This window comes from Phascolarctos cinereus, unplaced genomic scaffold, assembly GCF_003287225.1.
Source record: "Phascolarctos cinereus isolate Bilbo 61053 unplaced genomic scaffold, phaCin_HiC Scaffold_3;HRSCAF=262, whole genome shotgun sequence".
In the NCBI taxonomy this organism is placed as follows: Eukaryota; Metazoa; Chordata; class Mammalia; order Diprotodontia; family Phascolarctidae; genus Phascolarctos; species Phascolarctos cinereus.
In genome coordinates, this window is record NW_027555736.1 from 195,174,523 (window position 1) to 195,187,615 (window position 13,093).

The 13,093-nt window shown below is 33.4% G+C and overlaps 1 protein-coding gene across 1 annotated transcript in view; it reads right to left on the bottom strand.

Annotated features, from left to right (window-relative positions):
• Window positions 1-13,093, bottom strand: part of G2E3 (G2/M-phase specific E3 ubiquitin protein ligase) — a 64,562-nt gene that overhangs the window by 40,392 nt on the left and 11,077 nt on the right. Inside the window, exons 2-3 of the mRNA XM_021004257.2 lie at window positions 3,187-3,250; window positions 2,232-2,329 (exon numbers count right to left, since the gene is read on the bottom strand). Of these exons, the coding sequence (XP_020859916.1) occupies window positions 2,232-2,329; window positions 3,187-3,223 (135 nt within the window). The 5' untranslated portion in view covers window positions 3,224-3,250. The remainder of the gene's footprint in view (window positions 1-2,231; window positions 2,330-3,186; window positions 3,251-13,093) is intronic.

Consider the following 13,093-nt stretch of genomic DNA (forward strand, 5'->3'; position numbering starts at 1 on the left):
CAACTATTCCTTCTTGGTGTCCCTTTGCTGCTTCTTCTATTCCCTGAAAGTATTCCAAGGTTCTAGGCATTAGCCCTCTTTTGTACTCTTTTTTTCCCCTATACTTTTCCCCCCTTGATCTCACCTGCTTCAATTATCATTTTCCAATTATCCAACAAAATATTCACTAAGTACCTACTATATGCCAAGAATTCAGAAAGCCCCTAAAAAAGACAAATTGTATATAAGAAGTAGTTTCATATACAGTCTCCTTTCATCATTCTTTGAATATTGAAATATTCATGTTGATGTTTATTAACATCCTAGGAAAAGAAAAAAAATCTGAAAAAAATACTCATTTTAACACAATTTTTTTAAAAAATCTGAAGTTTTCACCCATTCCCCCAAGCTGTGAGATAAAACTGCATACACAAAGATACATGTACAGAGACAGAGAGAGAGAGAGAGAGAGAGAGAGAGACAGAGAGAGAGAGAGAGAGAGAGAGAGATCTGGAATCTTTTGCTTACTTTTAAACCCACCTTACAAGCAGTAATGAGCAATAGTAGCAACAGAGGCATTAGAACCCTTTTTAGTAAATTTTCTTTGTTTATTCAATGGACCAAAGTCAGATACAGTCAGTAAAATGAAGCTATGACTACAAGGTGTCTGATGTTCAAGGTTTGTCTGGCCTTTCTGTTCTTGGTATTGCTGAATGCTGGCGCTGAATTCAGCTTTTTTTTTTTTTTGACAAGGAAAGAACTAACTACCATAGGGTCCATATGGGTCAGTGTTTGCTTATAATTTACAACATTTATTTTCATCCATACTGTGAGGTTATAAGACCAAATCTATGACTTCACAAAGATGGCCTTGGGAAGTAGCAATATGACATAGGGCAAGTCATTTAAACTGTCTAAGCTTTTATTTTCCTCCTGTAGGACCAATTTAGATTCCCATTTGACATTTAAAGATCTTCACAACTTGGCCCCTTCCCACCTCCTTAAGTCTTCTTACACATAACTCTTTTCCAAATACTTTACAAGCCAGCCAAACTGGCCTGCTCATTGTTCCTCATACATAAAGCTCTTTCCAACTTCATGCCGACTCACTCACTGACTGCCCTAGAAGCCTAGAATGCTCCCCTGTCAGCACTTTCACTCTTTGGAATTCTCCTTTCCCCCTAAGAATCAGCTCAACATTTCTGCAGGAGTTCTTTCTTGGTCCCTAGCTACTAATGTCTTCCCATAAAAGGCTATGTTGTATTTGCTTTGTATAGGTCTTATAGATGCCAACGTATGTACATGTTGTCTCTCCAGTGGAATATAAGCTCCTTGAAGACAGCTCTGTTTCACTTTTGTCTCTGTATATCCAGCCCTTAGTATAATGCCTGGGACATACTTTGTACTTAATAAATGCCTGTTGATTGACTGCAAAATGAGGATAATAATATCTACCTCACAAGAGTGTTATGAGAGGGGCAGCTAGGTGGCGCAGTGGATAGAGCACCAGCCCTGGATTCAGGAGGACCTGAGTTCAAATCCGGCCTCAGATACATAACACTTACTAGCTGTGTGACCCTGGGCAAGTCACTTAACCCCACTGCCTAGCAAAAAACAAAAAACAAACAAAAAAAAGAGTATTGTAACACTCAAATGAGATAATGTATGTTGTGCAATTTTTAAACCTGTCAGCACTATAAAAATGTTAGCTATTACTACTACTACTATAGCTACTTTGTATTAATTTAAGTAAACAATATTAATTTCAACATTCTAGTATACTGAGCACTAGATAATTTTAAGCAACATTTTTCTTCAACAACTGAGCTCCTATGGCTTGATACCTGGTAAAGTCCATTAAATGCTACTGTAATTAAGTAAATTTCATTAGCATTAAAATCTTCCACAACCTAGAAATTGTATAAAAATTAACCATGAAATTCTTTAGACAAAAAAGCATAAGTAGACTTTATTTGTATGGCCCATGAGCTAAGAACGGTTTACATTTTTAAATAAAATGTTCTTGTATTTAAAAATATAAAAACCATTTCTTAGCACACAGACCACGCAGCAGGTGAGATCTGGCCCTTAGGCTATAGTTTTCACACCCTGATCTAAATAAATACTCTCATTTTACAAAGCCTAGTTTAGGTAAAATTTAGGGAGGAGTTAGCCAATTTGCCAGTCATCAAAAATAGCCTTATTTTTTCCAAGAATTAAAAATTCGAATGATTTATATCAATCATACTTACCAAACAATAGTAATGTATAGTGAGGTTGTGGTCCTGGTAAATTTTCTTTTCTCCATACTTTTCAGGATAGTCATCAGTTCTTCGACAGAGAACACAAGCTGAGAGTGAAAGATATTTTCAAATGTATTTTAAAACAAGAGCTATGTATCAGATGACAATATACAGGACCAATGTACCGTAAGTGATATAGGAGAGATATAAAGAGAAGAGAAATATCACTTTTGGTGATATTTGGTTGAGGTAATTGAGTAAAGTTTCTTAAAAAGGATTCATCTTACTAAGCTAGTTGTAAAAGATGTAAATATGCCTGGACTAATTACCAATAAACAGTATACTTCAGGGTCCCTTCTATTCCTTTCCATCTCCATGGAGGACAGTTGGGAAAACAACAGTGAATGAAATGTCCCTACCCTAACATTTTATAAAGAACAGATGGAAAAGAAAAACATTTAGGTGACCCAATCCCATTAAATCTAATACTATACATTATAAAATATAATGTACGTACAGATACAAAAGCACAGAACAAGATCTTAAGGTAGGTATCAAAAGTAAAATTCTAATTCTAATTGAATTCAATATTACATCCTAATTGTTGCAAGTGAAATTTTGTTATAATGTTTACTTACATTCCATGTTGAAACTTGCCCATTTACAGAGAGTTTGAAATAACCAGGTTTTTCAATTCACTCAGGTCATTCAAAACTATTAGAAATATCAAGATACTTCAAAAAGAGGTCTTTTAGAACTACAAAACAGAATTTTTAGAACTTAAAAGAGACCATCTATTCTAAACTCCTAATTTTATAGTCAGGAATCTAAGATGCTGGTGAAATAGAGTATAAACAAGAATGCTGGTTTAAAAAAGGTTAATTTAACCTTTTGAAAATGTTAACAACTAACATGTACTTAGAGTGAGGATAAAATAAGTCATTAAATTACAATGTTTACTCACCAAAGTTCTGAAGCTGACAAAGATTATTTTCATTCATGCTAATGTATTCCTTTGAAATCGAGCCCTAGGAAAAATTGCAAGTAATTGATCAACGATACCACCTTACAAAAGAAAAAATTATCAAAAACTTTGAACCAACTTATTTAGTCTGCTTAAGATTTATTTATATATGAGTCTGCAGGGTAGTTACAACTAAGAAAACCATTTAATTATTTCCAGCCACAAAAATTGAAACATTCCTTTTAGGATGGCTTAAAGACATATAATTTTAAAGGTGAAATGGATATAGAGAGCATCTATTTCAACTTCATTTAATATATGGAAAAATGAGGGCCTTATTATTTAAATAACTTACCCAAGGTCAAAGAGGTAATTAGTAGCAGGACTAGTTCTAATCTAGGTTTTCTACTTAAGCATTCCATATTTTTTCCCTCATCCCAAATACACATATTTTAGATTGCTAATTGGATTGACTAGAATATGGAGAAAATAACAAGCAAGTTAGGACTGGCTTTTGGTAAATTGAGGTTTGGATTTGCATTCCACACTTTTCACTTTTGCTTAAAAAATGCTAATTAGTTAAGGCAGGGAGACAAACCATAAGGCTATTTCAGTAGCCCAGGTGTGAGGTGATAAGGGCCTGTACCAGAATAGTGGCTGTGGTGAATGAAAAGAAGAGAACATATATGAATGATATTTTGTTCCATGGAAATAAACTTGGCAAGAGAGAGGAAATGTCGAATGACTACTAGCAAGGAAATGAAGATGACACTAAGACTGGGAGCCCGGTAACTGGGAGGATAGTAGTGCCCTCTACAATAACAGGAAAATTTAGAAGAGGGTAAGATTTAGGTAGAAAAAGGACAAGTTCTGTTTTAAACATGAGTTTGAGATACCACAGGAGATCCAGTTTGAGATGTTCAAAAAAGCTTTTGGTGATATAAGGCTAGAGTTCAGAAGGGTTTAGGGATGGACATAAAGACCTAAGAATCATTTGCACAGAAGATAACTGAACCTATGGAAGCTGGGAAGGAGAAAGGGAGAAAATGGCACAGGACAGAGCTTTGGGGGTTAACCAAGGTTAATGGGAATGACCTGGATTTAAATCCAGCAAAGGAGACTGAGAAAGAGCAGTCAAAGAATTGAGAGAATAATGTCAAGCTGAAACAAAACCACATAGATTTGGCAGTTAAGAGGTCAATGGTGACTCTGAAGAGATTAGTTTCAATCCAATGAAGAGATCAAAAGCCATACTATACAGAGTTAAAAACTGAGGGAGAAGAGAGAAAATAGAAGCTTCAGTTGTAGGCAGCTTTCTCAAAGAGGCTAATAGAGAAAGGGGAGGGAAGAAAAAGGACAATAGCCTACAGCATTTACTAGAGATCAAGAAGGTTTTTAAGGATGGAAGAGAAATGAACCTGTTTATAAGCAGCAGGGAAGAAGCCAGTGGATAAGGAGAAATTAAAGAGGGGAATAATATAGATGAGAGAAGGGCAAATTTTCTGGAGAACAGAGGAAAGGATGGGATCAGGATTGCTTTCTATGTAACTTTGCAAGAAAAGCACTTCATGAGAGATGGCAAAGGAGGAGATGAGGAAGATATTTAAGTGACATGAGATATGGAGGGAAAAAGAGGGAGCTCTTTTCAAATAGCCTCCATTTTTTCTGTGAAGTATGAAGTGAGGTTCTCAACTGAAATGGTAGGGGTGGGAAGAGGGAATGTAATAGGAAGCTTGAGGAGAGATGAAAAGGCTTAGGACAAATTATTAGGAATACAAATACACAAAAACAAAATACAACCTATGAGAAGAAAAAAAGCAATGATGCTGAAAGAAAATATGATCTGCATACAAACAAACATTGATCCTGAAGACAGGATACATAAGACAACTTAAGGATCACAGTTCTGCCAGAAGAACACGACAAGTCAAAAACTTTAACACCATTATGCAAGAAATAATACGAGAAAAAAAAAACACCTTCTAAACATAGAAAACAAAGTACCAATTGAAAGAATCCACAGATCACTTGCAGGACAAAAAAAGCAACAAACCACCACCACAACAACAACAATAAAAACCAATGCAGCAAACTTTAAGATATACAGTGGTTAAATTTAACAATTCCAATGACAACAAACTCTGCATGCAAGAGAAAGGCTTTCAAATAATGGCAATTTGAATAATATAACACTATTTCTCTCCCAACATAAACTGCAGAAGGGAGTGGAATAATGGCCCACAGAGCAAAGGAACTCAAGATGCAAATCAATACTCTGCAAATTTGAGCCTAATAATCAATGAAAAAAATTGAACTTCAACAAGAAAGGCACTTGAAATGTTAGGAAAAAAAGGACAGGAGCAAATAATTTCCTTTGCAAAACCCTATACAAAAGAAACACAAGAAAGATAAAACAAATACAGAAACCAAGGAAAGTTCAAGTAAAGAAATAAATTGCCCCAGGAAAAAAAATGGAACTCCACTACCACCCCTAACAGCTTAGAAACAGGAAGACTCTTACGAGGTTAACAACAGCAATAACAGGAAAAGGTGGTATAGGAGGAGGAGCAGCAGCATTAGATTTCTTTCTAAAAGTCCACAAGAAGAATACCAGAATTTAAACAGGTATGATGGAAGAATGGATGTGAAACACTGTAGATTATGTTTCCAAACACTGCAGAATGGGACAGTACACAAAAGAGTAGTGTGGTGGGAGTAAAGGGAATTGTGTGATGTATCCTAGTCAATGGTAAATGGCACTAGCACTTGCAGGAATTGACACTTTTAAAATTGAGGCATGACAGAAAAAAAATGGGAGAATGCAAGATCTATAAAGCAATAACATAGATGCTGTTTAGAAGAAAACTCAAAATAGGTACCTTAGAAACTTTAATTCCATAAAAAAAAAAGTCTAGAAGAGAAAATGAAGAAAACTAATGAAGATAACAAGGGCGGGGGGAGGGGAGAAATCCTTTTTAAAAAAAGGCACAGAAGATGAAATTTAAAAAACCAAAAGAAGTTGAAGACAAATATTTTAATTAATTGAAAAACAAAAAAGAGTGGAAGAAATAGATTATTAAATAAAAGGAAGAAAGAAAAAGAACTAAGTAAAACTACAAAACTATGGAAAGGAATCACAAACAGGAGGGAGAGAAAAAATGCTTGGGGGAGAGGGGAAGAAAGTGTGGAATAGAGTTGCCTTAAAATAGATTAAGCAAAAATAAATGGAAACAAAATATTTTCTTTATAGAGGAAAAGGTATAACAACAAAAATTTAATTCAGAAAAAACAATGGAGGAAAATGTAAATGTAATTTGCAAAACTATAAATCTGAATGGATTAAAGAATACAATAATATGAAAGTGACAGATGAGAAAGAATATAAAACAACACAATCTGTTGCTTACAAGAAACATACACCAAAAACAAGGATATATATAGAATGAAAATGAGGGACTAGCACAAAATGTACTATTAGGTAAATCCAAAAAAAGTAGGAATTTCAATCCTGCTATCATATTGAAAAAAAATTACAACATAAAAAGAGATAATCAAGGAACTTATGTTGAAAGAAAATGTAGAAATAAACCAATATTCATATTGAATTTATATGCTCCAAATGCTTTAGCATCTAAATTTATAAAGGAAAAATTAAATTACAGGAAGACATAGACAGTAATACATGACAGCAGGAGACTTTAATGTCCTCCCAGTTTTGGACAGATCTGACAAAGATAAACAAAAGAGAAAATATAGAATTGAAAAAAGTGTTGGAGAAACTACACTTATGGTGTCTACTAAATGGGACTACTAAAGAGAGTGTGTATTTCTTAACAGCATGTGGAAATTTTACAAAAATTTACCATACTATGACATAAAGATAAAACAAATAAATGTAAAAAAGGCAGAAATAGTAAGCACATCCTCTACAAAACATTACATAATAAGAACAGTAATTGGTTTAGGAAGCACAAACAAAAGACACAGACCCAAATGGATTTAGCAATAAAATACAAAATTATGAGTAGATAAATAACAAATCATAGAAAAATAATTATGTGAAAGAAAATGATATTGATGAAACAATATACCAGAATTTCTGGGATTCTAAAATATTTCACTTGTGAAAAAATTACATCCCTAAAAACATATTAACAAAATAGAAAAGCAGAGGATTAACAGACTGAATAGTCATTTTTTAAAACTCGAAAGGCAACAAGGAAACCCAGAACAAGCACACAAAAAAGAAGATAATGAGAAACAGAGAAATGAAAAACAGAACTAAAAGCTGATTATGCTACACACACACACACACACACACACACACACACACACACACACACACGGTAAAGGACAGATGAGAAAGAATATAAAACAACACAATCTGTTGCTTACAAGAAACATACACCAAAAACAAGGATATATATAGAATGAAACATCATAAAAAGTACCAATTTTAAATCAAAAGCAAATATATGCAATGGGGATACATCAAAATCTTTACTATTAAATATGGAAATAAAGCAAGAATGCCCACTCTCATTCTTGACTGATATATTTCTCAAAATGCTAGCAGTAACAATAAGACTAGAGAGAGAGAAAAATTAAAGGCATAAAGACAGGCAAACCATAATGAATAAAGGCAATTAAAAAAAAGATAAAATAGGTAACTTTTTATATTAAGTTAACAGCTATCTGTACCAACAAAGGCAGTGCAGGTGAGGAGAAGCAGTCAGTAGGAAAGTAAATCTCTTTTTATCAAATTTCTGAGGTAAGGATTTGGTATCCAATATATATATATATAGACAAGTCAATAGAATGTGGTACACTAGTGAGTGCATGGGTGTTGGAGATGCACAACCAATTTAGAAAGCAAATTGGAATTATGCAAATATAGTGACTAAAATGTCTATACTTTTGACCTAGATATTCTACTGCTAGGCATATACCCATAGGAGTCACTGATAAGAAGTCCTGATATAATAATAACTACCATTTATAAAGCCTGTTTTCAAAGTGCTTTATGTATATTATCTCATTTGATTTTTCACAAGAACTCTGTGAGGTAGTTATTAAATATAACATATATTATGTTATATTATTATATATATAAAAAATATAAACTATTATACTCATTTTACAGATGAGAAAACTGAGGCTCAGAGAGGTTAACTGACTTGCCCAGAGTCATATGTTTCAGTGTCAGAGGCTGAATTTAAACATCTTTTTGACGCCAAGTATATCACTCTATCCACTGAGCCACCCACACCAAACTATCTAAAAAAGCTGATACCCATTGATTAGGGAGTGGCTAGACTAACTGGAATACATGAATGTAATGGAAGATTACTGTGCTATAAGAAATTACAAATAGCATAAATACAAAGAAACACCGAATCATTTATACTCTGATGTGAAATGAAATAAGCAGAGCCAAGAAAAATGTTATACACAAAGATTACAATGTAAATGAAAAGAACCACAAACATTCAAAAATAAGTGTTGCAAGAAACTACGGGGAACAGGCAAGGCCACAAAGAAGAAATACGTGAGACCTTCTCACTGCACTCCTTTTCAGAGGTGGGACATACATAAGTGTGGCATGCTATTTCTTACTTCTTATATGTATTGATTGGTTTTACTAATTTTTTCCCCCTTTTTTCCTTTTTTTTTTGTTCTTTAAATAACTATTTGCTATAATGGATGGCTATCAGAGCAGGGAGGGAGAGGGATAGTGTGAAAAATTCTGGTACTATAACAAGCAAAAGATATCAATAAAAATATAAAGTAATCCTTAAGAATTGGCAAGTCAAAGAATAAGTCATGGAAAAATCGGTAATTTCATTAAAGATAATGACAACGATGAGACTATATATATAGTTGTAGATATATATATATCTATATCTATATCTATATAGATATATATAGATATAGATATAGATATAGATATATGTAGATGGATATATGATTTTTGGAAGTAGCCAAAACGGTCTCTTAGGGGAAATTTTCCACCTCCAAACACTTTTATCAACAAAAGAATGAAGAGATCAATGAATTGGGTGTCCAACTTTAAAAACCTAGAAAACCAACATTAAAAAAAAATTAAAATTGCTGAGGAGTAGCTAGTATAATAGATAGAGCACTGAACTTGGGAGTCAGAAGATCTGGTTGAGAAGACCCTCCAGCCTCATTTACTGGCTGTATGACCCTGGCCAAGTCATTTAACTGGTCTGCCTTTAATTTCATCCCTAAAGTGGGAATAATAATTGCACCTGTTGTGAGAATAAAACAACATAGTATTTGTAATGTACTTTGCAAACCTTAAGGCACTAAATGCTAATTTTAAAAAATTCTGAAAAACCAATGTTACTCAAATTTAAAGCAAAAAAAACTTTACTGAATTAACAAGAAAATTTTTTGAAAAATTAAAAAATATATAATTATTGGTTAAAAAAGGAGAAATAACAAATTATCAGTATTACAAATGAAAAAAGTGAATTCATAACAAACACAAAATAATGAAAATTATTAGAAACAAAATTATTTTGTCCAATTTTATGCCAATAAAACTGAACTTCTAAATGAAATGTGTGAATATTTACCCAAAAAATACCCATTTTAATACAGGTAATGGAGAACTTAACTTGATCTCAGCAAAAGAAATTCAAACATGTCATAAAATGGACTCCCCAAGAAAAAAAAAACCCAGTACCAGACTGCTTTATAAGCAAATTCTATCAAACATTTAAAGAACAATTTATTCTACTATAAAAACTGCTAATAAATTTCTTCCATGATATGAATATGGTCTTGATACCTAAACCAGAAAGAGTCAGAGAAAGAAATCTATAGACCAATAATATCCCTCATGAATAATGATACCAAAATTTTAAAATAAAATATTAGTAAGGAGACTACAATAACATCACAAAGATTATACATTATGACCAGGCTAGATTTATATCAGCAATACATATTAGGAACACTATAGACATAACTGACTATGTTAATAACAAGAACAACAAAAATATGAGTATATCAAGAGATGCAGAAAAAGCCTGACAAAATACCACAGCCATTCCTTTAAAAAATAAAAACCAGAAAGCATAAAAATGAAATACTCTTCAATCTTCTTTAATATAATTAATATCTATCTAAAACAAAGAACTAGCATTATATGAAATGAGCTTAAACTAGAGGCCTTTACAATAAGGTCAAGGGTAATAATGCCCATATAACTGCTACTATTTAACACAGCACGAGAAATGGTAGCTATAGCAATAAAATGAGAAAAAATGCAGAAATAAACATTAGCAAAGCAGAGTTCTTTATGCATACCACCTTATTATCACTGCCTTTTGCATATAATAGGATGGTATGCTTAGAGAACTCTAGATAGTCAACTAAAAAATTAATTGAAACAACATCAGCAAAATTACAAGATTTAAACCCACATAAATAAATGTTTCTATTACCAACAAAACCCAGGAGGAAGAGTTAGAAAAATTCTATTTAAAATAACTGTATATTGTATACATACTTGAGAGTCTACCTGCCAAGACACAAAGTACTACATGAACACAAATGCACAACACTCTACACTAATATCAGACATTTAAATAATTGGAGAAATATTGATTGCTCATGAGAAAGTTTATCTAATATAATAAAAATGGAAACACTATCTAAATTAATTTATTCACTCCCATGCCAAACTATTCTGTGATTACTTTTTAGAGTTAGAAAAAAATTCATTTGAAGGAACAAAAGATTAAGGATTTCAAAGGGAACAATTTTTAAAAGTGGGAAGGCAGGGGGCCTAGCAGCACCAGATCTCAAACTACACTACAAAGCAGTAATCATCAAAATTATTTGGTATTGGTTAAGAAGTAGGTTGATCAGTGGAATAGACTATGGACATAATATGCAGAAACAGACACAGTAGCCTAGTATTTGATAAACCCAGCTACTAGAATAATAACTTATAATGCAGAAAATAACTTCTGGGAAAACTGGAAAGCAGTCTGCCAGAAACTAAGTATAGACCAATATGTCACAATATCTGTATAACAAGATAAACTCCAAATGTTTACATGATTTAGATGTAAATTATACACAAATTATAGGGGAATAGTTAATGATCAAAGAAGTAATACAGAGACCACAGAGGTAAAATGGACAATTCTGATTACATAAAAGTTAAAAATTTTTTTGTGTGCACAAACAAAATCAATGCAGCTAAAATTAGAAAAGAAGTCGGTAAGTGGGGAAAATCTTTGCAGCAAGATTCTTCAATAAAAAATATATATATAGAACTGATTCCAATATGACTACAAGTGAATCCACAATCAATAAATAGCCAAAGGATATGAATAAGTTTTCCGAAGAAGAAATACAAGCTATGAAAAACTACATGAAAAAATGCTCCAAATCATTAATATTTAGAGACTTTAATATTAAAAGCAACTCTGAATATCTACCAAACATTCATCAGGCTTACAAAAGTGACAAAAAGGAAAAATGACTAAGGCTAGAAGGGCCACAGGAAAACACACACATTTATGCACTTTTGGTGTAACTGTAAAGAAATCCAGCCTTTCTGAAAAGCAATTTGAAACTGTGCCCCCAAAGTTACTGAATTGTCCATGCCCTTTGTTTGATTCAGCAATACCACTACTAGGCTTGTACCCTTAAGAGATCAAACAAATAGGAAAAGGACCCATATGTACAAAAATATAAGTAGTTCTTTTTTTGTTGGCAAAAAAATGGAATCTAAAGGGGTACCCATCAACTGAAGAATGGCTGAACAGGCTAAACCTATTTTATCATATATGAAATCAGGAGCCAGAAAAGCTTTTTATTAGAGAAGGAAATGAGCAGACCTATAAATAGGAAGATTATTTTGTAATGGTCTTTCACATTCCTTCTCCTTCCATCTTCTTGTTCTCATTGAGACCTGGATCTCCCCACAATATATGCAAGATCCCTGGCAATCCTTTCTAGCACGGCCTCTACCTTCATTCATTCCCCATCCCCCTTTGCACCCCACCCCCACGGGCACACATTGGTCCTGGAAAAGGACTTCAAATACTTTGTGCTCCCCAATTCTCACTTTCAAACTATCCCTTTGCCACCATCACTCAGCAACTTCTGTTTTGAAGTTCATTGTAATACAATTGTCCAACCAATTCAAATCATGATGCCTTGTTGGCATTGATTGCCAGATCATTCACCTTCCTTTCTCAAGGAGTTCAGCACCTAGTTCACTATCTTCATCTCCCAACTTCTGCCATTATATTAGGGGACTTCAATATCCCTGTTGAAGTTCTATCAAACTCCCTAATATATCATCTCAGGTCTGCCATCTCTTTAAATCCCGTTGCTGACTCACTTTACTTCAGCTACTGATTTAGGATGGTCACAATATACACAGTAACAACAACAATGTAAATAGAATGACACACCAGTAAAATGTAAATGTAACAAAACTAAAAAGATCAAGTGAGGATCAAATGAAGACATGTGAGATTACACCTCCAACCTATCCCTCTGTGGAAGTGGGTGGTCTGTATGTTACACACTGCACATGTTTTTGGACTTTTTCAATGTATCAGTCAATTATGCTGACTTTTTTTCTCTATGTGATAATAGGATGATTCTCAGGGATGGGGGGGATACATGGGATACTATGGTGATATAAACAGAAAAGCTTATTAATATTTTAAAAAGGTAAATAAAACTGACATTTGATCTTAAGAGGCAATAAGGAGCTAGTGGAATTTATTGAGTAGAGGAATGCCATGGGCAGTCTGCATTTGATAGCTGTATGGATGATGGACTGCAGAGGGAAGAAACTATCAGATAAAAACTGACTCTGTAAGTGGAAAGGGGTCAGATGAAAGAGATA